The sequence below is a fragment of the Triturus cristatus genome, chromosome 11, assembly GCF_964204655.1.
Source record: "Triturus cristatus chromosome 11, aTriCri1.1, whole genome shotgun sequence".
NCBI lineage: Eukaryota > Metazoa > Chordata > Amphibia > Caudata > Salamandridae > Triturus > Triturus cristatus.
Genome location: NC_140594.1, coordinates 144,722,011 through 144,748,691, shown reverse-complemented (window position 1 = coordinate 144,748,691; position 26,681 = coordinate 144,722,011). Strand labels below are relative to the sequence as shown.

The window sequence follows — 26,681 nt, the reverse complement described above, 5'->3', positions numbered from 1 at the left end:
TATTTTGGCCAAGAAGGGTGTGGTATACAGATCTTCTCCACCTCTCCTCGTGCCCTCCGCTCCGTCTCCCTCTGAGGGCAGACCTCCTCTCGCAGTCGGAGGGGCAGGTTCTACACCCCCACCTCCAGAGCTTACACCTTAATGCCTGGAGATTGAACGGGGCAACCTGAGTTCTTTCTCTCTCCCTCCTGATGTGGTGGATGTTATTTTATCGGCCAGGCGACACTCCACCAAGTCCATTTACTCATATAGGTGGTCTAAGTTTGTTAAATGGTGTGGAGAGAGATCCATTGACCCTTTAAAAGCCCATCTTCTGATGTGCTTCAGTTTGCTCTTTCCTTGGCTCAGCAGGGCTGTGCTGTGGCCACGGTCAAGGGCTATCTATCGGCCTTATCGGCTTTTCTATGTCTTCCTGATCAACTGTCATTATTTAAATCTCCTATTGTACTAAGATTTATTAAAGGCCTTACAAACAGGTTTCCACCTACTCCTTTTGTAATGCCACAGTGGGACCTTAATCTTGTTTTAACTTTTCTGATGGGGTCTCCGTTTGAGCCTCTTCATAGTTGTCCTTTGAGGCTGTTGTCCTTTAAGACGGTCTTTCTTGTAGCCATAACCTCGGCAAGGAGGGTGAGTGAGCTTCAAGCTCTTAGTACTAAACCCCCGTTTTTAACATTACATGCTGAAAGGATGGTACTCAGGACAAGGGCTGCTTTTCTACCTAAAGTAGTGTAGGAGAGTAGGGTCTGCTTTCTATGTTCACCCCCACTTTTTGCTTTTGCTTTACTGGTTTTCGACTTAGATGTGGCTGTGGGCCTGCTAATCAGACCCACAGCCCTGCTGTTCTCTCTCTAAATTAATACTATGTACTTTAGGTGCATAACCCATTTGGATAGGATCACCTTATTGGCCCCTGTACAGTGTACCCTAGGTACCCAGGGCATAGGTGTACCCTAGGCCTACCAGGGGCTGCAGCATGTATTATGCCACCCCTGGCCTGGCCTTCCATTTTGACACAACTGGCTGATCACTCAGCTGGGGCAAGGTCGTGTAATCACCCCTTGCTTAGGTGTAGTATTCCTATACCTAACTTACATATAGACACATGTGTACCTATCAGTCACTCCTATGGCAGGCCTTGACAATCCTGGAGGCAGAGTGCTTGGTAACATGTGAGATGGTGCTCTAGCATGAGCTGAGCCTGTCTGCAGCTTTCGGAACCTTGTCCTTATAGCTGTTCTATGATATAGCCTACCATATACTCTTAAAGTGCCTTATAATCTTAGACGGTTATGGTAACTATGGTTTGGCTTTATCGAAACATGTCGTGTAAGGTGTCTAACACTGTGGAATAATACCCCCATGCCATTTCTGGACATGAGAATATTATTCCCCCCTTCTAGAGGGAAGGACATGTTAAAATCATACTTCAACTGTTAGCCTCTGACCAAAGCCTCAGCATCACAAAATGGATGCTGCTGCCACGACACAAGTCTGACCTCCTGCAGCTGGGAGTGATCCCAGCCAGGGAGGCCTGGACAATAGGTTTCCTGCTTGGGGAGGTGCTAGCACCTCCCCAGACAGCCTTTAGTGTATTGGGGCAGGGTGGGCTGAAAGGAATGAGACATGCCTGGGGCACACAAGGTGTTCCTTGCATAGTCCAGTTCAAACCGGGGCTGGGGCACTCCAGCCCCAGCTCTGGCGCGAAACTGGACAAAGGGAAGTGGGTGTAACCACCCCCTCCCAGGTCCCACCCATAAGGCGTGACCTAGCAGGTATCCCAGCCCCCCAGATTAGTAGAAGAGTGGGAGTTGGGCCTCAAGACTTTAGATTATCCTGAACCTGCAAAACTGAACAGAAACTCTGGACCTTCGACATTCGACGAAAGAAGAAGACTGAAGAATCTCCCTTGTAGCCAAGGAGTGGCTACCCTGTGCAAACAGGCACCATCAAGAGACTACCCTTTGCTTTGCCCACGTTCTACGAGGAACCGACTGCAGAGCCCGACCAGAGCCTTGACTTCCAGACTTCTCCGACCCTGATCCACATCGACAGCAAAGCTGAGATCCGTGGAGGCGACGAGCGACGTGGGACCGGCTACCTGGAAAAAGTGGCTAGTATCTTAAAGCGCAGCTTCTGAGGTACCCTCGAAGTTGTGCACCGGGGATTGAGAAGCCCCAACCCCAAGCACCATCTGCACCGAAGATCAGCCCCCCACACTCCACGAGTCCTGCGTGGGGCCCTTCTGCATTTTCCTGCTTGCCGCGTCTGTCCGGTTGCTTGCCCGCTGGCTAGTGGCCTTTGTGACGACGCTCCCTGAAATCTTCTGCGCTGGTTTGGCTCCTCCAGACTGGCTCCCGCTTCTCTGCAAAGAAGAAGCACCCCAGACCTTCCTGGTCTGAACCAGAAGCAAGTCCTCCGTTCTTCGTGGGTTCCGCTTGCCAAGGCTTGGTGAGTCCTAGTCCAACTTCGACGCCGCCGACAGCAAGAGCCTTCGTGGGACAGCTCGCCTCCTGGTCCTGGTCGTCCTCGACGCTTCCTGGTCCTCCTGGCTGCAGCGACAAGCTTCACCTTCACCTGCAATCTTCACGACATCGCCTGGTTCCTTCCTGGTTCCACGTGGTCACTGGCTAGTGACCTTGACTCTGTCCCTTCTGCTTGCAGGTTTCCTCTCTTCTTGATCCCAGCCTTGGGATCCACCGGACACTCTTCACTGACTGCCTGTCAGCATCTTTCTTCAGGCATCCGTAGGAGTCGACGACGAAAACGACGCATCTTCACCACTATGCACCCGCAGCCTGTGGGCTAGGTAACTTGGGTACTCCGGTGCTCATCAGGATAGTGACTATCCTAGTGTCTAGTTTTCAAGTCTCAACTTCCTAGCTACTCCGGAAGTGTCCTAAATCTACCGTTTTCTAAACTGTACTATTGCTATTGACTTTTACGCATTACGCGAGAGTGTTTCCACTCTGCACACGAATCCCGTGGGCCTCCCACTTCCTAACTAACGCTAGTGTAGTGTAGCCCAGCGATTCCCTAGGCCTAGGCCTATTCTATTTCCGTGACAGTGGTTCTTATACCACTTACTTAGTATATGGTTTGCGTGGCCCCTAGGGCCTAACTGTATTACTTACCTGTGTGACTTAATGTATGCTTAAATAAGACTGTGTTGTACTTACCTCTAATCTCATAAAGAGTGCTGAGGGTTGGACTAGAATAAATACACTTTATTTTATATATATATCTGTTGTGGTGTCCTTTCATTTGGTATTCAAGGGATTATATATGGTATCACAGCTGGCTTCACATGCCATTCAGAGTTTAGCCTAAGACTGCTCTTGTCCATGCTACCACTAGGATAGCTGGTCTATAAGGTTGACTTTACAACCAATCACCATAAGGGTATTTGGACTGATATAAGGTGTACACTAGAACTAGTGACATCATACATCAGGCCAACTTCTCACAAGTAGTTACTCCGTTTCATTTGGGGCAGTCTATTACTCTCCCTGTTTTTTATCCACCTCCTCATCCCTCCAAAGAGGAGGAAAGGCTTCATCGTCTGGACCCAAAAAGAGCTGTGAGCTTTTACTCAGAGTTGACGGCTCCGGCCTCGACGCCGCAAGCGCCCGAGGGACCCGTTCTCGAGTCGCCGCCGACGCCGGTCGACCTCGTCACGCCTCCTCCGCCGGCGTCGACACCGGTACCACCCCCGACGCCGACGTCGACTCCGCTTGACGTCGTGCCCCAGTTCAGTCCCACTCCGGGCCCGGCGCCGGTATAGCGTCGATGGACGCCGAGATCGGCGCCGCTAGAGACACATTATGTCTACCGCCCGACTCCGTTACTTTCTCCTCTATACCAGGAGTCGGATGATGGGGACAACTGGGAGGGATCCGAGGATCCTATGGCCGCTCAGGCTCAACTGTCCCAGGACTGGGCAGATGAACTGGGGGAGGCCAGTGGCCTGGATACCTCTCCAGACACTGGATTTGTCTCTCCTCCGACTGTGGATTCGGAGGAGGGCGCTGCTTTCTCTGTGGTGCTGCGCAAGGCGGCCGCAGCCCTTGGGCTCGAGCTGCCTGCCGTGGCTGTGAGGACTAACGTCCTTACTGAGGTGCTTCAGTCTGCAGCAAGCTCCACTGAGCCTCTGCTGCAATTCAATGAGGCCCTCATTGACGTTCTGCAGGGCACCTGGTCCAAGCCCTCCACAGTTCCTCCTGTGGACAGGAACGTCGCCAGGCGCCACCGCCTTGCTCCGGGCGACCCCAGTTTTCTGTCCCAACAACCTACCCCTGAGAGCCTGGTTATCCAGGCCTCCACCTCCCAATCCTCTTTCCCGACCGCCCCGCCGGACCGGGATTCCAAGAGACTAGAACAGTTTGGCAAGAAGCTGTTCTCCTCCCTTAGTTTGGGCCTGCGGTCTTTGAACACCGCTTGTCTCTTGGACCGTTATTCCCACTCTCTGTGGGATGCGGTGGAGGACGCGCTGCCCCTGTGTCCGCAGGAGGTCCGGACGCGACTTACCCAGGCTCTGGCCGATGGGAGGGATGCCGAGCGACATGCTATACGATGTGGGCTTGACACCACGGACTCGCTGGGTACGGCCATTTCTACCACAGTGGCGCATAGACGTCACGCCTGGCTGCGGTCCACGTCATTTTCGGGCGATGTCCAGAGCACTCTCATGGACATGCCGTTTGATGGCACTCGCCTGTTTGGCGAGAAAGCGGACAGTGCGCTGAATCGCTTTAAGGACTCCCGGGCTACGGCCAAGTCCTTGGGCCTCTCGGCCCCGCGGTCGCAATCTTCCGCTTTTCGCCCCTTTCGTGGCCAAGGAAGGGGTGCCTCCTCACGTGCGCCTAGCCACCAGCCGCAGAACCAACCTGCGCGTGGTCGCGGACGTGGTTTCTGCCGAGGCGGTTCTGGAGGACGACGAGGTCAGCCCACATCCACCCCGGCATCATCCGCCTCAAAGCCTTCCTAGTCCGAGCTTTCAGGCCCATTCCACGCCAGTGGGCGGCAGAGTTCGCCATCACCTGCTCCACTGGCGGTCCATCACATCGGACAGGTGGGTGCTGCAAATCGTCCGAAGGGGCTACTCCCTCCCCTTCGAGACGACCCCTCCAGCCATGCCACCGCAGCACCACCGTATCTCGGGGATCATTTGAATCTTCTCCACGAGGAAGTTTCGGCCCTCTTGGCCAAGGGGGCCGTCGAGCGCGTTCCGAGTCCAGAAGTAGGTCGTGGTTGTTATTCCCACTACTTTCTGGTTCCCAAGAAGGGCAAAGGGGGCCTACGCCCTATCTTGGACCTCCGGAACGTCCATGCCTTCCTCCGGAAGGAAAGGTTCAAGATGCTGACTTTGGCTCAGGTTCTAGCTGCCCTAGACCCCGGAGACTGGATGGTAGCGTTGGACTTGCAGGACGCATATTTCCACATCCCCGTCCTGCCGGCCCACCGGCGTTACCTGCGGTTCACGGTGGGCCAAGAGCACTTTCAGTTTACCGTGCTCCCCTTCGGCCTCACCAGTGCCCCTCGGGTGTTCACGAAAGTGATGGCGGTGGTCGCAGCTCATCTGCGCAGATCAGGGGTTCCAGTCTTCCCCTATCTCGACGACTGGTTGTTGAAGGCGGGCTCGCCCCAGGCAGTCGTCTCCCACCTCCAGACTACAGCGGATCTCCTGCATTTGCTGGGGTTTTCCATCAACGTGCCGAAGTCACACCTGAGTCCCTCTCAGAAGCTCCTCTTCATCGGAGCGGTTCTCGATTCGGCGCAGTTCCGGGTCTATCCACCGGAACAGCGGGTCCGGGATATTCAGGCCCTGATTCCCATCTTTCGGCCTCTATCCTGGGTTTCGGTCAGGCTAGTGTTGCGGCTTCTGGGGCTGATGGCTTCCTGCATCCTACTAGTGCATCACGCCAGGCGGCGCATGCGGGCTCTGCAGTGGGACCTGAAGTTTCAGTGGGCCCAGCATCACGGCAACCTGTCCGACCATGTCTTGATCTCGGAGGGCACTGCACAGCAGTTGCAGTAGTGGCTCACGGACCGCGATTGGGTCATGGGCAGAAGCCTCTCCCTTCTCCAACCAGAGCATGTCGTAGTGACGGATGCGTCCCTCCTGGGATGGGGTGGCCATATGGGAGAGGCGGAGGTCAGAGGCCTCTGGTCTCCGGCGGAGTCTCGTCTCCACATCAACCTGTTGGAGTTGAGAGCGATCCGACTTGCACTGAAAGCCTTCCTTCCCTCTGTCAGGGGAAGTGTCGTGCAGGTGTTCACGGACAACACCACCGCCATGTGGTATTGCAACAAACAGGGCGGGGTGGGGTCGTGGACCCTTTGTCAGGAGGCTCTGCGCCTCTGGACATGGCTGGAACACCAGGGCGTCACCCTAGTGGTTCAACATCTGGCAGGCTCTCTGAACGCCAGGGCAGACGAACTCAGCCGCCGGTGCATGATGGATCACGAATGGCGTCTGAACTCCGAAGTGGCGCAAGGTCTCTTTCAGCAGTGGGGAGAGCCTTGGTTAGATCTATTCGCCACCGAAGAGAACGCGCAATGTCATCAGTTCTGCGCGTTGGAATTTCCAAGGCGGCACTCACTCGGCGACGCTTTTCGTCACGAGTGGAGTTGCGGTCTGTTGTACGCCTTTCCGCCTATACCACTTCTGCCCAGAGTGCTGAAGAAGATCAGGCACGACCGGGCCCAAGTCATCTTGGTGGCTCCGGATTGGGCATGAAGGTACTGGTATCCCGAGCTACTCAGTATGTTGACCGATCCTCCGATACGTCTGCCCCTTCGGGAGGATCTTCTGTCGCAGCAGCAGGGGACGGTCCTCCACCCGAACCTGTCCAGCCTCCACCTCCATGCGTGGAGATTGAGCGGCGGCAGTTGATGCCATTTGACTTGCCTCCTGAAGTCTGTGATATCATTCTGGCAGCCAGGCGTCCCTCCACAAAGTCGGTATACGCCTGCCGGTGGAACAAATTTGTGGCATGGTGCACAGCAAAGGCTGTGGATCCCCTTTCCGCCCCTCTTTCTGAGGTTCTCCTCTTTCTTCTTTCTTTGGCCCGGCAGGGCTCTGCCCTGGGCACCCTGAAAGGTTATCTTGCTGCCATCTCTGCCTTCTTGCGGCTTCCTGATCAGCCCTCTCTTTTCAAGTCCCCTGTGGTTACACGCTTTCTAAAAGGCATTACTCACACGTTCCCTCCTGTCCCTTTTGTAATGCCTCAGTGGGACTTGAATCTTGTTCTCACATTTCTGATGTGCGCTCCCTTTGAGCCTCTTCATAATTGTCCTCTTCGTCTGCTGACGCTTAAGACTGCTTTTCTGGTAGCCATCACCTCGGCTAGACGGGTGAGTGAGCTCCAGGCTTTATCTTCAAAGCCTCCTTTTCTCTCTGTTCATCCGGACAAGGTTGTCCTTCGGCCTCGTCCCTCCTTTCTTCCGAAAGTGGTGACTCCATTTCATCTTGGGCAGTCTGTCACCTTGCCCACCTTCTTTCCGCCTCCGCATCCTTCCAAAGAGGAAGAGAGGCTCCACCGTCTGGACCCAAAACGTGCGCTCTCCTTTTATTTGGACCGCACGAAGCAGTTCCGGGTGGACGACCAACTTTTCGTTTGATACGTGGGTACTAAGAAGGGGAAAGTGGTGCACAAACGGACCATCTCTCGGTGGGTCGTTTTGTGCATCAAAATTTGTTATTCCTTGGCAAAAAAGGACCCTCCTGTTGGGCTGCGCGCCCATTCCACTCGGGCCACTGCGGCTACTACTGCTTTGGGACGGGGTGTCCCTTTGCAGGACATCTGTCAGGCGGCAACGTGGGCTTCGCTACACACGTTTGCCAGGCATTACTGCCTTGACAGCCAAGTCTGGAGGGATGGCTTCTTCGGCCGTTCTGTCCTCCAGGACTTTCTGGTGTGATCTTGGTTCGCAGACCCACCACCGGGGATGGTATTGCTTGGGTATCTATTCTAAGGTGAGGAATCTAACTAACGTGTTTCTTTCAGATGAACAAGTTACTTACCTTCGGTAACGATGTATCTGTAAGAAACATTAGTTAGTTAGATTCCTCACCGACCCACCCATCCTCCCCGTTCTGCGAACTGACATCTAGGGTTAAGGTTATCCTTTCAGGCCCCTAGATTTTTTTTTTTTGGCACCAGTGTCGGTCTTTGCATGGCTCTGCATTCCTGGCGCGGAAGGCTGTGTACAAGAACTGACGTCAGCGCGCGAGGGCGGCGTCTAAGTACTCCGACGACGTCATTCCGGCGCACGACGCCGACGACGGACGCGGAGCCGCAGGCGACGCCTAGCGACGCGCAAGGGGTATTGCTGACGAAAAATCTTCCGGATCCAGTCTGACGCCTGGGGATATTCTAAGGTGAGGAATCTAACTAACTAATGTTTCTTACAGATACATCGTTACCGAAGGTAAGTAACTTGTTCTTCTGGTACATTGGTAGGAAATGCTTATTTTCTTTAGCTTTCCTTTTGTATATGTACTATATATATATTTGATTGAATGTTGTATACTGTGTATACTTTGAATCTGTCGTTGGTCCCCCTGTTCACCTCGGAGGCACGGAAAAAATGGGTGGAACTGACGTCATCACGCCGACGTGGCTCTCTTATGGCTCCGGTGATGTCATAAGGAGTCGCGAGCGGAGCCGAGGTATTATGACGTCCACGTCGGACAGAGAGCTGGGGAAAAAAGTTCCGTGGAATGCTGGCGCAGGGGATATTCACAAGGTGAGGAATCCACAGGCAGATACTGTATCCACCAGAAAAAGCATTACCGAAGGTAAGTAACTTGTTCTTCTGATGGATACATCTGCCAGTGGATTCCTCCATTAGGACTATAATACCTTCTGCCGAATGCTGAAAGGATAGTGCAAGCTACCTTGGAGTTCCATGGTTTATAAATGAACCCTGCCTTCGCATACTTTTTCTGTGTGCTCATGGAAATCGTTAGTGATCACCAATATGGCAGAAGGTACTTTACCCCGTATATATTAACTTATCACAGTAGTGTTTCAGTCCTATTTTCCGATGACAGGTGAGTAGTGATGTCACAACTAGACTCTAATATGACACTCCGACATATTTTATACAGTTATTACAGGTGCCTATGTGCTATATATGGCATAAAGTACTCCCTCCAGATGACAAGAACACCTTCCCTAACCCTGAATTGGCGAAACACACAGGTTCTCAGTTTAAGAAAGAGAATCCTTTATTAAGGTGTGTGTTTTTCTACTATGATTCTGCCTTTGAGCAGGAAAGAAAAGCTGAACCCAAACGCAGTATGCAGCTGCAGATGAAAATTCTCTGACATATTGTTTTAGCAGCCATAATGCTGCAGGGAGCACAGTTTACAAGAATTATGGTAAAGGCTATGGACCTTATTGCTATGGGATCTCAAAACGCAGGTGCAAATTGTGCACCCACTAATTACCGCTACATCGGGTAGCAGTAAATAGTAGATTCCTAGTTGCATTCTCTCCAAAATGGGTAATTACAGGCAATTTGCACATCATAAGGGAGCATGGAAACCGGAAACGGAGGCAGTTTTCGCACCAAGAGACCCGAGAGTACATGTTGGATTTTGGTTAAATTCTACTCCTATAGTAGAAGCGGGTGTTTCCCTGTTCTAAATGTAGGGTTGAGTGTGGACACCTAGGTGTTCCCAGAGGAGAGGCAGAGAGAGGATTGTGGCTTCTGGCAATCGCCCACTAAATTGTAACTTTGTTTCATTCACAAACAATCCAAGTGACTTTTCAGGAGTTGAAGGGGATTTCAGGAGTTGAAGGGGATTTCAGGAGTTGAAGGGGATTTCTCTACATCTTTGAAGCACAGTTTATCCCCGAAAAAAACGCTTAATTTGGGTTTTCACATTAACCCTAAACCAGAGCCATTCGATTTTCCGCACGGGGAAAATCATTTAGTTAAAAGTTGGGCATATACTTTGAAATCTAACATTTCAATGGATTTTCCTGTTAGGAAAGGTTTTTTTTTGACTCGCTAAAAATTTAGTATCTTAATAGAATTCGTAGGTGTGAGTCTATATCTTGTAAATATCTGGTAATCTTCATTACTCAGTCTTCGCTTCCTCATCACAGTCCTCACGCGCATGCTGAGATCTGCGCTAGGAAAGAAGAAATTCACTTGCCATCAACTTTATTAACCTCTGCCCCTAGTCACAGATAAAGCTTCCTGGTGGCTTTGAACACATCCTGCTGGTACCAAACACGAGAAGGGGGAAGAGTATTTGCGACTGTGAAGATGGAGTCAGGCCTTGGAGCAATGATGATAACTGATCATTAATTGGGACATGCTTCCCTTACCTGCCTCCCTTGTCACAGCCCTTATGCAAGAGGATGTAAAAACAGTCACCATGGACACCCTCAGGAACGAAGCACACAGAGCAACAGAATCATCGGTACTATGACGTCATCAGACAGCCACACCCTCTGTGCTGGACTTCACGCAGACTCCCTGTTATCCAAACAAACTACAAATGGCAACCCTTATGAACGGAGGCATGAAGCAAAGACTAGAGTCTGTAACAAAGCCACAAGGAGGGACAGCTTGGAAAAGAAAGGCAACCAGTGTTGGGGACACATACATTGCTTCTCTCTAGCACTTCTGCGAATCACAAACTCATTTAATCTATGAAAGATTAACCACATTTCTGTAAGCTTTTTTTAGCCATTCATGAATGCTTCTCAGTATGGTGTGAACTGAGTGGAGAGCGCTCAGTCGGGCATTACAAAGCATGTGTGTTGGTTTCTTCTTGGTCTTGTCTATTTTACTGTAATGTCTTCTCCTGTAATTCAAGGTTCAAGGTCACCTACTGCGCTTGATAGATGATAATTTTAAGGATGATCTGGAGTATGCCATGCGGGATCCCATTCTTTTTGGAGACTACAGGACTGCCCTGCGTGAGGGCGAGCCCCGGGTGTATGAAGATATCCAGGACTATGAAGCTGCCAAGGCTCTCTTTCAGGTACACAATATTCTTTGACATCCTAAGTAGATATTTTATGTGAGAAATTTAAGAAAAATGTTAACATCACTGGTATCAATCCATGCTTAGAAACATATGTATCATTCCAAATTGCGATCGCAAACGTCAGGATTCGCAGAATTTCGGCGTTTGCGATCACAATTGGGCTTAGTGGTATGTATGAATGAAAAACAGCCTCGCAAAATAAGGAATCGCAAAATTTGCGATTCCCTATTTTGCAATTGCATTTAAGGAATCGCAAATTGCGATTCCTTAAATGCAATGTAAGAAGCACAGAAAAAGTGCAATTTGGCCTTAAGGAATCGCAATTTGCCACCAACTTCAAGTTGGTGGTAATTTGCGATTTCTTTGAAAAATGCACTTTTTTTGTGCCTAGTGGCGCAGATACATGCCCTTACATATTTTAGGGGTGCAACAGGGTGTCCTTTTGACAGCCTGGCACCCTTGAAATTTTCAGGCACATGCATCAAAGGAAAAACCGGTCGCAAACGGGCAGATTCTCAGAATCTGCCCCTTTGCGACCGGTATTTTTGCATTTGGGATGCATCATCCCAAATGCAAAAATCGCAATTTAAGGAATCTCTAAATTACGATTACTTAAATTGCGATTGCATTTAAGGAATCCCAAATTGAGATTCCTTAAATGCGATGCATTAAAGTAAAAACATTAGCGATTTCGCTAATAGGGGGAGCAAATTACCATGAAGTTGAATTCATGGTAATTTGCAATAACTTTGAAAAATGCACTTTTGTGCATTTTTCAAAGTTTCATGTTGCGCACACACATGCCCTTAGAGCATGTGTGTGTGCAACATATGTGCACAGATCAATTTCAGGGGTGCAATAGGGTGTCATTTTGACACCCTTGAAATTGCATGAGCAATTTGCGAGTACCTACCGGTACTCGCAAATTGCTCATGCAATCTCCAATTCATTCCTATGGGCCTGGAGGCCCATAGGAATGAATGGGACGGCATTCCTTAATTGCGACTCGCAATTTGCGAGTCGCAATTAAGGAATGTGAAGGAATCGCTATTTTTATAGTGATTCCTACATGCATAGGCTTTTGCAAGTCCTTAATTGCGATTCCTTAAAAATCGCAATTAAGGAATCGCAAAAGTCTTTGTTGATGCATGTGCCTGTTTATTCTCAATTTGCGATTCTCTAATTGCGAATCGCAAATTGAGAATGTCTTTCCATTCATTCGTATGGGCCTCCTAGCCCATAGGAATGAATGGGAAGGAATTCCTCAATTGCGAATCTCTATTTGCGATTCTCAATTAAGGAATATGTAGGATTCGCAAATTATTTTGCAAATCCTACATACATCTCGTTTTGTGATTCTCGAATAGCGATTCTCTAAAATTCGCTATTGGAGAATCGCAAAACCAAACTTTCATACATATGCCCCAAAACTTTGCAACCTTCCTTTCAAGAGTCTTTCAGTCTTGAAGTAAGATTTGATGCCAGCTTTCCTCTGAACTGGCAGATCCCCAAAATCATTACAATTACCTTTGCCAACCTTAAAGTACTAAAGAAAATTCCTCTTGTCTAACCTACCATCAGTATTGGTATAGTAATGATTGAGCTGTGTTACTACAGTGGCCTTCTTTCTGACTAATTCAAGCATCCACAGTTTTGCATGGTACAAAATCATGGGGGTTGCTTGTTCTCATAAAGCCCCTCCAACTCCACATTCAGCTACGCATTGAATCCAATCTGTGGCTTATAATAAGGTTAAGATGTCACAGCAAGTCTTTGTGCCTTGTTTGCAAAGCAATCTGTAACCACCTTCCTGCATACCTGCAAAAACCATGGATTTTCTACTGTGCAACTTATGAGCTTTAGACGAATACAGTCATTGACTCATTCAAACTCAACACGTGAGAGTCATGGCCTGGCTGCAGGCAAGATGGCTGTGTGAGCCCTCTGCTCTGTGCACGGCCCCATGACGACAAAGGATCCTGTGTAGCAGCCGCCTCCCCTCGGAGTTCGACTGGATGGCGGGGCTGCCTCAGATGCCATGGGGCCCTAAGATAAGTGGCAGAGAGAGCAGCCCACAAAGGCCCTGTGGGAAGCAGAGCCCAGTAACCTGACTGGACAGGGCAAGGCAAGAAGGTGACTGCAGCAGCCAAATAGTGAGATGGGCTAAGCGGCCCTGTATATGATGTTGGGAGTTGGCAGCGTTGGCCCCACAGCTTGTGCCTTGGTGAGTCCCGCTACAGCATCACCTGCTGGGGGGGCTGTGACTCTGGGGGCAGAAGGAGCATGTGCAAGCAAGTGGGGGGGACACTGGAGACCTGAATCCCGGAGAAAGAGGGTAGGTGGACCCCTGGGTCATGGCTACTTGGCTGTACCCTTGTGCGGTTATGGTGTTGGCTGCCTGCAGGGTTCCAGTGGCAGGCCCGGTGTATTGGTGTGCATGCAGGCCCGTGGAGGGGGGGGGGGACCCACCTGACCAGACAGCCATTCCACAACACCACAATGGAGAAGTAGCCTCATAGCGGCGGATCGGGCCCCTGGCTAGCAGAGACCGGAGGTAAGTGTAGGGTGCGTATGCCTGTGGGGTGGTGGGCTTGACTGCCTGGGGTTGGCCCCACCTTCAGGGGGGACCGGGCAGCCGGGTAGCTAGCTTGCCTTGGCCTGGGGAGAGGGGCCTGGGTGAGTGCACCTGACGTGGCCTTGTGTACGGCAGCCCGGCCCCAGTGGTCACAGAGCAGTGACGAGATAGGTGGCGGGGGTCCCCTACACCGACACCTCCATAGCTAGGCGAGGAGCGCAACAACAGAGACTGGCCATACTTCAGAAGTGATGTGATTCAAGTTGCTGAAGCTAGTAAAGACTCCAGGCAAACCCCACCCAATCCCCCAACTCCCCCCTGGCAAAACAATGATGTTCAGGGACATGGCCTGGGGACTGGAAACACATGCTGCAAAAATACTGGCAGCTATAAGAGACACAAAAGCGGCCCTGGTAATATTTCTGAAGAAGGCAAGAAGGTGTTACATGATGGTGATAGGCACCCGGCACTATCTCTGAGCGGATGAGGACATTTCTACACCTTCAAGCCCAGTATCATCCAGTTAAAGGTAATTTGATTTTGAGTTGTTAAAAACTAATGAATGGGGCCCAAACAATATCAAAGGAATGACCCACTGTGCCTCCTGCTAAGTGTCAGTCACATGATCAGCCTTCAACTTCAGATCTGAGTAGGAAAGACCCTGAGTGGTATTCACACTTTAAGGCTCCTTCAGAGCCTAGAAAACATACAAAAAGACTGATAGGAGAGCTGAATTCCTGCTGCTACTACAATCCCTTTAAAAAAGTGTAAAAAAAAAAAACACAATCAGAGCTGTGTCAATGGCAAAGAAGGTAGGCCACATGTCAACAATGACTTTGTTGACGGTGCATGTTGACAGGAAACTGAACAGATGTTCTCCCTACGATGACACCATCTGTTTCCACCCAGCTTGTATATACCTCATGTGTGAAATATAAGTTTGTTAGGACACAATCCCATCAGCTTTTACCTCAAATTGTGTAAGTGCCTGTAGAACTGCTTGCGTCTCAGCAGCTGATAATCTCGACATATGCCACACATTATCCTCCACAAATGCCAAATACCCATCCTGTATACCCAGAGGCCAATATTTTACAAGACTCTAGAAGTGGTCTACCTTTTGCTCCTGTCAGGACTGATGGTGCAGTTACAGTGCTCAAGCAACAGCATAGTACAGTGGAGCCAGACAAACAGAATTGATAGGATGCTTATGCTCATCAGAGTAGGCTGTCTGCATAGCTCTGGATGAAGCAAGTCTGGAGTCCACTCCAAAGGGCTCACCACTGTATAATATTGGATGTTATCACACCTTGGTAGAACAGGCATCAAATAAATTCAGCTTACTGGCTGCACCAGTGGAGAAATTGTGCTTACCGTAAGATTTTAAAAAGAAGTCCAGGAGAACAAGATGTTTTAATTTAATATTCGATCATGTATGGTAGGAAATACGTCAGCAAATGAAGAACCTTACTTTGTCTACAGTTAATATTGCATGCCTGGAGAAGAAGTATAAAAAACTCTAAATGTATTACAAGTGTTAGACTTGGCCCTTTCTCCAGGATCATCCGCAAACTTTTTGCCTACACCAGCCTTTATTCTGAACCCGTTTTGTTGGCTTTTAGGACTCTGCTTACTTTACTGCTGCTAACCAGTGCTAAAGTGTGTGTGCTCTCTCCATAAACATGGTAGAATTGGGTTATACCTAATTGGCATATTTAATTTACTTAGTCCTTAGTAAAGTGGCACTACCTGTGCCCAGGGCCTATAAATTAAATGCCACTAGTGGGCCTGCAGCACTGATTGTGCCACCCACTTAAGTACCCTTTTAAATATGTCTCCTGCAGCGTGGATCACGTGACTGAGTGTAACTGAAAGTTGTGCTTTGTGTATTCCTCCTTGACAGCCAGACACAAGATGGCTTAGGTGTGGTAGGCTGGGCCATCACTGGTAGGGTGGGAGAGCGGAGCTTGGCACAGCCCTACTTACACTTGCATGTCCTGCCTCCACACAAAGGGCTGGATACCCCCTGTAGTTAGTCTGGAGCCAGGGCAGGGGAGGCAGCAAACCTGTACACATCAAAGGGAAACCTCGCTTCGCCCACTTCAAAGGAGGCACCTGGTATAATTATTGGGCCTCAAGAAAGAAACATCTATTCAGTACACTTTCAGACCTGTGGAGACTCTGCCTGGAAAGAAGAACTGCTGGGCTTCTGAAAGGACTGCCACTCTGCTTGACTGCTGCTCTGCTAGACTACTTCCTTGCTGGACTGCTGCCTTACTGGATTGCTGACCTGCTGCCCTCTTGCCTGAGTCAGAGGGATTAGGTCTGTACCTGAACCCACAACTCCCAGAGTAACTCCTGTTCGAGACACAGAAACTTCACGGGGTCCAAATCACCTGAACCAGCACCCAGATCCAGCTGGAGCCAGCCTCTGACCCCTAAGTGGTGCCCCTATGGTCCTGGACTCTTGGTGTGGCCTCAATGGTGCTGAAATTGAGTTTTTGGGCTCTTCATGACAGCAAACGTGCCTATGGCGCCAAAATCTTGTTGCTCACACTGCCTGTCAGCACAAAGTTCTGGAAACCTCACTCTACAACATAGACCACTCACGGGGAACTCCACCGCGAAGCTCCGGCCCAACTGTTCACAAAGGCAACAGGCTCTTGGCACTACAGTCACAATGGTCCGAAACGCCTCCTGGCTCCTCGTGGGCCCCTCCACCGCAAACAGGAGTCTTCGCACTGGATTGAGAAAATATCTTTTCAGCAGGATTAACCTGGTCCCTGTATCCGATCCATGTGCCATCGTGGTCAGCCTGAACTTGTGACTTTCTCCTGGTCTCGCACAACCAGAAAGTCGTGATTGGCGTTTTGGGGTTATTGGTGCTATTTTTACTTGAGTCTTTAAAATTGCATTTCTCCTGTTCCGCTGATTACATTTTTGTCATTTTGGTCTTGATTTATTAATTCAGTTTTACTCTATTTTCCCCAATTGGTGTAGGATTTTTCTTGTATTATGTTTTCACTTTTCAACGGTTTGAAGTGCTGCATGATTACCATTGAGTTGGGTAACAATAAACATCTGTTATTTAGCGTCAAGATACAATTGGGTGAACGTGCGCTTCACAAATACACATTATGTTATGCATAAATACTTTACACATTTCTCTAAGTTAAGCCTGACTGCTCTGTGCCAAGCTACAGAGGGTTGAGCCCAGGTTAATTTGGGGTTTGCTTGTGACTTCACCTGACAAGAATTGCGGTTGCTGCTTTGTAAGGGTTTTACCCCCCTCAACCAGTAACCCAATTCCTTTCCACAAGGATGTCTGTTAATTCACATTAAAACAGACACAGCTCCCTTTACCATATATGCTGATAAAGAAAGATGCAGATGGGACACAATGAAAAAAGAGTCTATAACTTAGTAGCCACAAACATTAATGTGGCCAATACCGATTCATTAAGCATGAGATGCAGTGAAACGATAGTCTCCTTGTCTGCAAAAATTGCAAGATACAATGCTAGCATTGGCATTTTTTTTGTGTAACATATGTTTATTGGAAACAAAACGACAAGAAAAACAAAGGCCAAGCAAGTAGGAGGCACATTACTCAATGAGAAAAGCGGTGAAATATCATCAGTGTCCAAGCCGCACATTGCTACATCAATATGAAATCAACCCACCAAATACAGAGGTCGTACTGTATACAAGAAAAAGACAAAAAAAGAGAAAGGAAAAGCATGCCCGTCACTACAAAATATAGTGACTGGGGCAACATAGGGTGCAATACTCTTCTAGGTCGCAAACAACATAACAGTAGTCCCAGTTCTAAGGTAAAGTATACGAGAGAAGCTAAGGTACACGGTTCAATCAAGAGTCTGAACACCTTGTGGAAGAATGCCGCAGCACCACAGCTGGACATAAAGAAGAGACCTTTTAGGCTTAGCCTTATTAACGATGAGGCCTTCTCATCATGGAGAGGAAATACTGTGCACTGTGGAAATACTAGGCAGCCATCTCCATTGTTATAGAAACAAGAACACATAACAAAAAGGAAAAAGAGAAAGGAATCTTAAAAGACAAAATCACATAAACAGAAAAAAGAAACAATCATAAGGAGCTACCATCCCAGGGGGAGGGGTGGATGTTGAATGCGCTGTGGGGTGCTAGGGCCCAGATTGGGGGCGGCAAGGGGTGTCAGGGGGCAGGGAGGCCCGTCCGCCAGTTCAAATGGGATGTTCCAGGGAGTCTGGTTTCCGACCCGAGAGAAAAGTTCCAAGGGATCATCGATCAGCTGGAGGGCGTGCAGTTTGGGGGGCACCAGTCGGGAATGCTCAGTCTTAGTGATGTGGCATATAAGTGGCTGCCAAATGCGCTGGAATCGTGTGTCCATGTGGTTAAGATGGGCTGTAAGTTATCATAAACTACAGGCGACTTGCCGTGCGCTTAGCGGGGCATTTCCGCTGGCTCCTCCGACCTTTCCAGCACTGGAGAACGTTGTGAGCTCCTCATCCCTGCGTAGGTTAGTCACTAGGTTATATAGACAAATGCAGAACACAGCACCGGTGGTTCAACCCCAGTCGCTTCAGCACTGGAATGAGGAGCTTCATCCCCCGCTGACGGAGGAAAAGTGGGTTTTTTGTTGTGAACAGCTGACACAAATTATAGATTGAGACTAATACATTTTAAATATTTGCACAGACTTTATAGGACACCAATTAGTCTGCATAAGAGGATGCTGGCTATTGGCGATGCAGACACTCGCCTGCTTCTTTTTTGCATATGGCATGGGCCTGCCCGAAACTTGGAGACTTCTGGTCTCGAATTTTTTCATTGACTAATCGGATTGTGGGACGGACTGACGCCCCATCCCGGAGCTGGGTATCCTGGGGTATGTTAAGGATACCCCGCCTAAATTGCGTAAATTGCATTCTCTGCTTTTCCTTTTCGCTAAAAGACAGGTGGCGAAGTGCTGGGGTAGGAGTGGGGTACCTTCGGTACAGGGTTGGTTGGCGGATGTGGTCTATGGACACTCACAGCTAACTACGTTCTGGGAATTGATGCCTCCGACCTCCCGTCCTCGTGACATTTGGGAACCCTTTGTGCAGTGGGCTCGGGAGCGGCGGGAGGAGGCTGTACTGGACGGTGTCGTGGGCATGTAAACGCCGGGCTATAAAATGTTGATACGTGGTGGCTATTTGGAAGGTGGACTGGAGTTGTTTACCCTCAATGCTGAAAGAAGGCAACTGTGGCCGAATTGGGACTCGTAACGATATGACTTCTTTAATGTATGCATACATGTAGATGATAGTTGAACATCCCCGAACCCGAAGAGGATATTTTAAGGTGCGTGTACCTAGAAGCAGAGCTCACAGGCCCAACCATTACCTATGTGCATTAATATCTATCATCTGACATATCACAGATGCTACCACGATGTAACAATGACTGGCCTGTTTTATTTTGTTGGTTGTATTGTTATGTCAATTGTTGAAAATGCTAATAAAAAAAAAAGAAAAAAAAAAAGATGGGCTGTAAGTAATTCCAGGGCCAGGACATCCCACAGTCGAAGAAACCAAGTGGCAATGGGGGTGGGGGGGCTTCTTCCAACGTAAGGCGATCGACTGCCTAGCCGCTCCTAGTAGGTGGAGGATCAGATGTCAGTCCACGTTAGACATGGCTTTCAAGGTGCCAGGTATAATGCTCAAAATTGCCAGCAACGGGGTAGATGGAACTGGGAAACCCACCACTTCCTTGATATGACTGAGGACCTCCTTCCAAAATAGCGTGAGACCTGGGCAGGACCACCAGATCTGCAGCAAGTCCTCTCTATCGCTCTGGCACCTCCAGCAAAGCGGAGGGGAGTTCCGGAACATCTGATGAAGGCGAATGGGGGTATAGTACCAGCGTGTCATCAGTTTGTATGCTGATTTGTGTTGTGGTGTACTGCGGTACACCTTAGGGATGTCCCTCCACAAGTGGGCCCAACCCTCGGGGGGGATGTCCTCATCCAGGTCTGAGGCCCAACGCGTCTGGTAGCCATGGAGCGTGGGTTGTTGAGAATGTTGTAAAACAGAATAGGTTTTAGAGATCAATCCCTTCGACCCCTCAAACCTACGAACCAGAGATTCAAAGGGAGTGAGTTGTCGAGTAGCCTCCCGGACATATGACGGGGAGTGAAGCCAATGCCGCAACTGATAGTATTGCATATGCGCGCCTCCGAGAGGCGAAAGGCTTGTCTGCAGTGTTCAAATGTATGGAGGGCAGAGCCCTGAAAAAAGTCCTGGATGACTCGCCATCCCTCAACTGTCCACGCATCAAAGGCCTGAGGTTGTAAAGCACGCGGAAACATAGGGTTACGCGTTAGAGGAGTGTTAGGGGAGGGGAATGTCGTGAGGCCCCGGGGTATCACCAGCTTATCCCAAATCTCCAAGAACGTTCTTGTGGGGGTAGCTATATAGGTGCTGCGGGGTGAGTTCCACCCGGGAGTCATGCCAAATCCCACAAGGGTCTACAGGATACCGCCCGGTCCAAAGGGAACCAATGTTTCTCGCTTTCACGAAGATCCATTCTGAGATAAACCGAAGGTGTCAGGCCCAATAGTATTCCAGCAGATTAGGGCAGGCCAGACCACCATGGGATCTAGGAAGCATAAGAATCTTATTAGAGAAGCGAGGGCGAGAGTTCCCCCAAATGAATTTGGTAAAGTCCTGCTGCAGAGCCAGGATATCCGCTTGTAGTATACGGGTGCAAAGGGTTTGAAAAAGATAGAGAATTTTAGAAAGAAGAGACATTTTAATAGAGTTAGCTCGACCTAGCCACGCCAGGGGAAGGCCTTTCCATCTACGCATTTCCTCCTGTATGGATTTCCTATACCTAGGCCAATTAGACGAAGTCCAGGACGAAAGCGTAGGAGTCAGGTCCAGGCCCAGGTATCGAATCGACACATCGGTCCACTGCACCAGAATCGAACCCCGAAGTTCCCAGACTTCCGAGGCCAAAAGTGTAAGATTAAGGGCGTGAGGTTTGGCAAGGTTGATCCGATAGCCAGAGGCGGCTTCGAAGGACCTCAGGAGTGTCGCCACTGCAGGAAGGGAGGTTGGTGGGGAGGACAGAGATAAGAGGAGTTCATCCGCGAAGAGGGAGGTTTTGTGCTCATAACCACCCACGCGAATACCCTGTATATCCTGATCACGACGTATAGCAATGGCTATGGGCTCCACCACAAGTGCAAATAGTAGGGGGGAGAGCGGGCACCCCTGTCTAGTGCCGCTGTGGATGGGAATAGGGGCTGTAAGACGACCATTAAAACGAATGCGGGTGGTGGGCTTCGCATATGGAGCCATCAGTTTAGAAATTATCCCTGGTTCCAGACCAACTTTTTGGTGGACCCCTCTAAGAAAGCCCCAGTCCACGCGATCAAACACCTTTTCTACTTCGAGGGACACTAGACAGACAGGGATAGTTCTGAATCGCGCTTTCTCCACTAGATGGGCTATCCGGCGGATATTGTCCACACCCTGACAGTGACGAATAAACTCCACATGGTCGGGGTCAACGAGACACGTCAGATGAGGTTCCAAGTGATTCACAAGTATTTTAGTATATATTTTGGCATCAGTGTTTAATAGGGGAATAGGGCGGAAGGAAGCGGGCAGGGTTAGATCCTTTCCTGGCTCAGGGACAAGTGCTATTTCCGTCTCATTCATGGTGGGGGAGAGACCCGAGCGATCAGTGAAGTTATTAAAGAGATGGAACATATGGTCCCGAAGTTGCGGATAGAAGATGCGATAAAAAGTAAGCGGCAGGCCATCAGGTCCCGGGGTTTTTCCTATTGGAAGTTGTTTCAGCGCTTTGGCTATTTCGTCATGAGTAATTTCGTGAAGTAGGGTTCTATAGGGTCCTAGGGGCAGGAGTCGAGGAAAGCTGGGACAGTATCGGGCGAACAAGGAGCATGCGCATACAGATCTCTGTAAAAGGTTTCCAATTCAAGGCTTTTGTCCGCCTCCGAGATGGCCCAGGAACCATCCTGTTGCTTTAGCTTAGCCATGTGAGCGCGGATAGTCTGAGCCCGAAATTGTCGTGCTAGACACAACCCAACTTTATCTCCTCCCATATCGAATTTCTGTTTGAGATTGATTAAAAGACGCTCTGCCTTGTTGGTACGCTGTAAGTGCAGTTGGCCACGGAGTTTGGCTAGAAGCCGCTTATTGCGGAGGGACGGATGCGCATGGTCCTCACGCTCCAGGGCTTTAATATCTCTAGAAAGGGTAGACTCAACCAGGCTCGCCTCCCTAGACCGTGCGATTGATATTGATGTGATGACCCCCCCCGAATAGTGGCTTTGAAGGTGGTCCCAGCGAGTATCTTCTGATGGATACATCTGCCAGTGGATTCCTCACCTTGTGAATATCCCCTGCGCCAGCATTCCACGGAACTTTTCTTCCCCAGCATTCCACGTCGACGTGGGCGACGTCATAATACACCGGCTCCGCTCGCGACTCCGATCGACGTCACCGGAGCCATAAGAAGCCCACGTCGGCGTGATGACGTCAGTTCCCTTTTTTCCGCGCCTTCGACGCGCAACGGTTTTCTCCAGTGCTACTTTGTAGTTGGTCGTGTATCTCTGTTTTTCGGCTATGTCTTCGACTAGGAAGTCGGGCTTTAAGCCCTGCAGGGAGTGTGGAGGCTTGATGTCGATAACAGATCCACACCAGAATTGTTTATGGTGCCTTTCCTCGGAGCATGATATGGAGGAGTGCGGATGCTGTAAAAGCATGAACCCGAAGGCACTCAAGGAGCGGAAGACCAAGCTCTTCATGAAGAAGATTGGTGAGGAGAAAAGAGGGAGGAAGAAGAAAAGGTCAAAAAGAGAGTCATCGACTTCGAGGTCGTCGAGATCAAAAAAGCACCATAAGAAGAGCAAACACTCTAGACGTCGATCTTCGAAGTCGAAGAAGTCGAGGTCGAGGTCGGCTTCGTCTCATCGACGTCGGAGCAAAGGTTTATCTCCTTCCCCTTCGCCTTCGAGGTCACAGGAAGGTTCTCCTTCGAGGAAGCAGACTCGGATTCAGTCTCCGGCGAGATCTTCGGCTTCGTCTCAGACGTCGACTCCGGTTCGTGTGGAGTCGGATGCTTCTGTGCATGAGGAGCAGGAAGAGTCTGTTCCAGTACCTGAAGATTCTGGGGCTCCAGAGGAGGATACTGCGGAGCCAGTGCCGGAGGCCCCACAAGAGGTTCCTTTTCCTCAGTTCCCGGCCCCGGGTACGGATTCGGCTAATTTCTTAAATGCTCTGTATGGCATTTTTAATAGGGCGGCCTACCCATCCGGAGCACCAACTGGTCCCGTGGGTCCGATGGCCTTTACAATGGGGGTGCCACAGCAGTATGCTCAGGCCCCCTTTATGCCCTTTATGCCGATGGCGCCTTCTTGGCAGTTTCCGGCGCCGCCTGTGGATTCGAATCGACCTCGGAAGGTTCGGCAGGCTTCGGAGCCTCCTTCGACGCCGAGACTGGCTCCATCGACGCCGAAGCTGACTCCATCGACGTCGAAGTTGACTCCATCGGCGCCGTGTCTGGCGCCGTCGACGCCGGTTCCTCCGACGCCGCGTTCGACGTCGCCGACGTCGGTTCCTCGGATCCGGTCGAGGAGGGAAGCCCAGAGGGTGTTGGAGGAGAGAAGATATCGAGAGGTGGAAGAAGGTGAGGTGGATTCTACTTCTCCGGACGAATTTGAGGGCATTGAGGTTATGAAGGACTGGGTTATTCTAAGACCCAGCGGTGCCAGGGGACAACACCTGAAACCTTCGTGGGTTACCTGTTCTGGCGTACAAAACACAGAGACACGGGACACTTCCAGCGACGTCAGAGATCAGCGTTTATTTACTGCAGGGATACAGAAATCACAAGAAGTACACAACGTGTAGGTTCTCGGAGACTGCTTCGAATTGCAAAAGTGGATCGCTCCTTTTATACACGTTTTTGCCATTGCACAGTATGGCGAACAAAGGTTACAACTCAGTTCCCACAATAAACTTCAAAAGAGTCGTGTTCATGTTTCAGGAGGCCGGAACATAATTACAGCAGCATTGCCGGTTCCCAACTGTAAAAACATATCTACCCCGCAATAAAACACATTCCATTCTGACCGTAAACACATTAGGAGAGGGGACAAAAACAGATGCAAAGAAAGGACAAGGATGCACAACAGGTTAGAAAAGAGTGTCGGGAGTAATAAAGGAAAGTTGATGACAGGATCAAAGACCTCGTGTCCAATGCATGCATGACTGAAACAATAGGCTAGCACGGCAAGATGAGTCCCGAGCGGGGCCATCTGCCTTCGCCGTGTCATTTCCCTTATCGTAAAAGTCACCCTCAAAGAAACACGTGTCCCTCGTGTAAGCTTGGGAGTCCCAGGGTCACGAAGCGGGCAACGTCCGTTCGCTGGCTACTTGAGGGCAAGAAACAAAATGGATGCCGTATCTAAAATGGAACCCGAGGGTTCGGATGAACAAACCCAAAAATGAGACGAACCATACGTGGTTGCGTAGCGAAACTGCGTACACCCACTATACTCGTCATTTGCGGTTCGTAGACACCAAACTCATCCATATTCGTCACCACTCAAAAAGTGTCGTTCCGTCTCACACGGAACCTCAGACGCTCCTTTTGCCCTCATGTAGGCAAGCACTAGTCAAGATCGGAATCGATTTCAATATTCATCAGATCGTTCACCTGCTGCTGGAACATCATTCTATTCATCAATGTCTCTTTGGTAACAGATGGCCGTCTTATACACGTTGTAGCACAAAGGCCACATAAGGCAGGACCACACTGTACACAAAGACAACATGTGAATAGAAACGTTACAACAACCCCTACGATCATCAGAATCTTCCAACCCCAAGTTGACATCAGACCCCAAAACCATCCTAGAAGCGTCCAATTACCTTCGTCCACGTGTATGGACTCGGAAATCTTGTGCAACTATGAGATGGCTTGGTAGACAGTTGGAGCATTGTCAGGAATGAAAATGCAACAGCTCGAATGGATAACTTTACACACACCACCTCTATCTGCAAGAACAACGTCTAGAACCATACGGTTCTGCAACGTCATGAGTCTATCCGCCTGAAGTTCAGCTGTTAAGTTACCAAGGGCACTCGCGGTAATATTAGCAGTTGACTCAACTACACGGGTCAACTGTCTTAGGTTCCTACTATTAACCATAGGTCCCCAAAACGGCAGGAAACCCTTAAAGAAATCTCCTGCTTCTTGACCGGCAGTATCCTCTTTGCTAATAACGCCTCTCACAACTCTAGTCTTGTGATAGTCTGAGGCAACTGTGAAAGTCGGTGGTAAAAGATTCGCAATATAACAGGTACCCGAAAAATCACGGGGTAACCATGTATATGCGCGTTCAGAACATACGAAATAAGTGCCCTTAGCAGTCAGAAAAACAGGGGAAGAGAGCGTCGGTAGGACATACGTGTCAGTACAAGCACTGTTCCCAAGTTGTGCTCTCGGATTTCGACCCAAACCTTTCAAGCAGAAATTACCGAGGTGTGGTACAATCCATATTGGGGACGAGCTCTTAAACTGTCTGTCACCCACTGACGTACTATACTCAGCCTCACTCAGATCTTTATAGGCTTGCACCTCTTCATCTGGAAAAGTCATGCATCAAAAACATCTCTATCTAAATCCGCTATCGCTATCGCCAAAGGCTTGTGGTACGGACCAGGACCAAAATCGACAGAGCGTGGCTCTCGACTGGGGTAGGAATCTAGTGCACTACGAAACATAGTTTGGAATGCTCGAGCGGAACCCTGGGAACTGTAAGGAAGAACCAAATACGGAATACCCCTATCCATGGTATGTGGCATTAACCCACACACCCAACAGTTGGTAGTATTCATCACCAACTGATGCTGATGTAGGAGTTGAACGAAGGAGTTATTCATAAATTCCGCACGTCTAACCTGTTCGTGTTGAGGCAAGGGATGAAAAGAATGTGGGGAAACAGTGGTGATGGAACTTAGTTTAGGAGAAAGGGTAGGTGAAACAGAAGGTAATAACAACTGTATTCCAAAATACACACCGCCCACCAATAGCATAGACACAGTCAGAAACAGTAGGAACACCTGAAACAGAAAACATTTTGTTCGTACAACCCTATGTAACTCTGATCTCTGCGCCGACATCCTTTCTACTTCCAACAGCTTAGAGAATGCCATCCTCTACAAACCGTCCGTGACGTACTTGACGCACTTCGTTCTGAGTAGCAATTATCAATCCCCAGGAGTTCCCAGGAATCGACAAAAGTAACTGACCTAGCGTCAGAAACCTGCTAAACAGAAAGGAGTACCCGCACGGCCCTACGGTAACCCGGATGGTAGGGTTTTCTCAAAACGTTCAGTTTTAATACAAATCTCTTTAGCAGTGAAAAACACATAAAAACTCAAAAAGAAAGGATATAATTGTCCATAATGTTCATCGCACCGAAAAAAGGAAAAAAAAACAAATATACGACTTAATTTTTATTAGTCCTTGAACGAAGAAAGTATCGACTTCTTCCAGGTCGAGTTTGCTCTGTAAACAATTGTTCAGCTGGCGCAACAGTGTTCGATAAAGTGGACAACGAGTCGGACCTTGGGTTCTCTGCTACTGATGACTCCACAAGTGGGTTTGGCAGCGACAAATCATCCCCTACCAGTTGAGCGTCGCTGAACGGCACAAAGTTTAAAGGAGTCTCAGTTTCCGTTGCCGAAATCCCAGTTCTCACCCAACCGTCTGTTGGTGAGGGGATCGGTACCTTTTTCGTGTGGCCGGCATGAACCCAGTTTTTCCGGCCCTCCATTTAAACCGCAGTCCTCGTTGTCAACAAGACTTGAAAGGGTCCTACGAATCTTGGCTCCAAGTTACGTTTCCGACCAAAATTTCGGGTAACGACCCAATCGCCTGGCCGGAGCTGATGTCCAGGACCCTCTGTCTGCACCGGTAGAGCTTCAAAGACCTGTTGATGGATTAACCGTAGTTTAGTGGTCAAATCATGAAGGTAATCAATTAGCATTGGATACTCAAGACTATCAA

At 49.4% G+C, this 26,681-nt stretch overlaps 1 protein-coding gene across 1 annotated transcript in view; it reads left to right on the top strand.

Annotated features, from left to right (window-relative positions):
* DNAH10 (dynein axonemal heavy chain 10) overlaps positions 1 to 26,681 on the top strand; it is a 1,995,301-nt gene that overhangs the window by 1,446,818 nt on the left and 521,802 nt on the right. Inside the window, exon 50 of the mRNA XM_085636177.1 lies at positions 10,841 to 11,008. Within this exon, the coding sequence (XP_085492303.1) occupies positions 10,841 to 11,008 (168 nt within the window). The remainder of the gene's footprint in view (positions 1 to 10,840; positions 11,009 to 26,681) is intronic.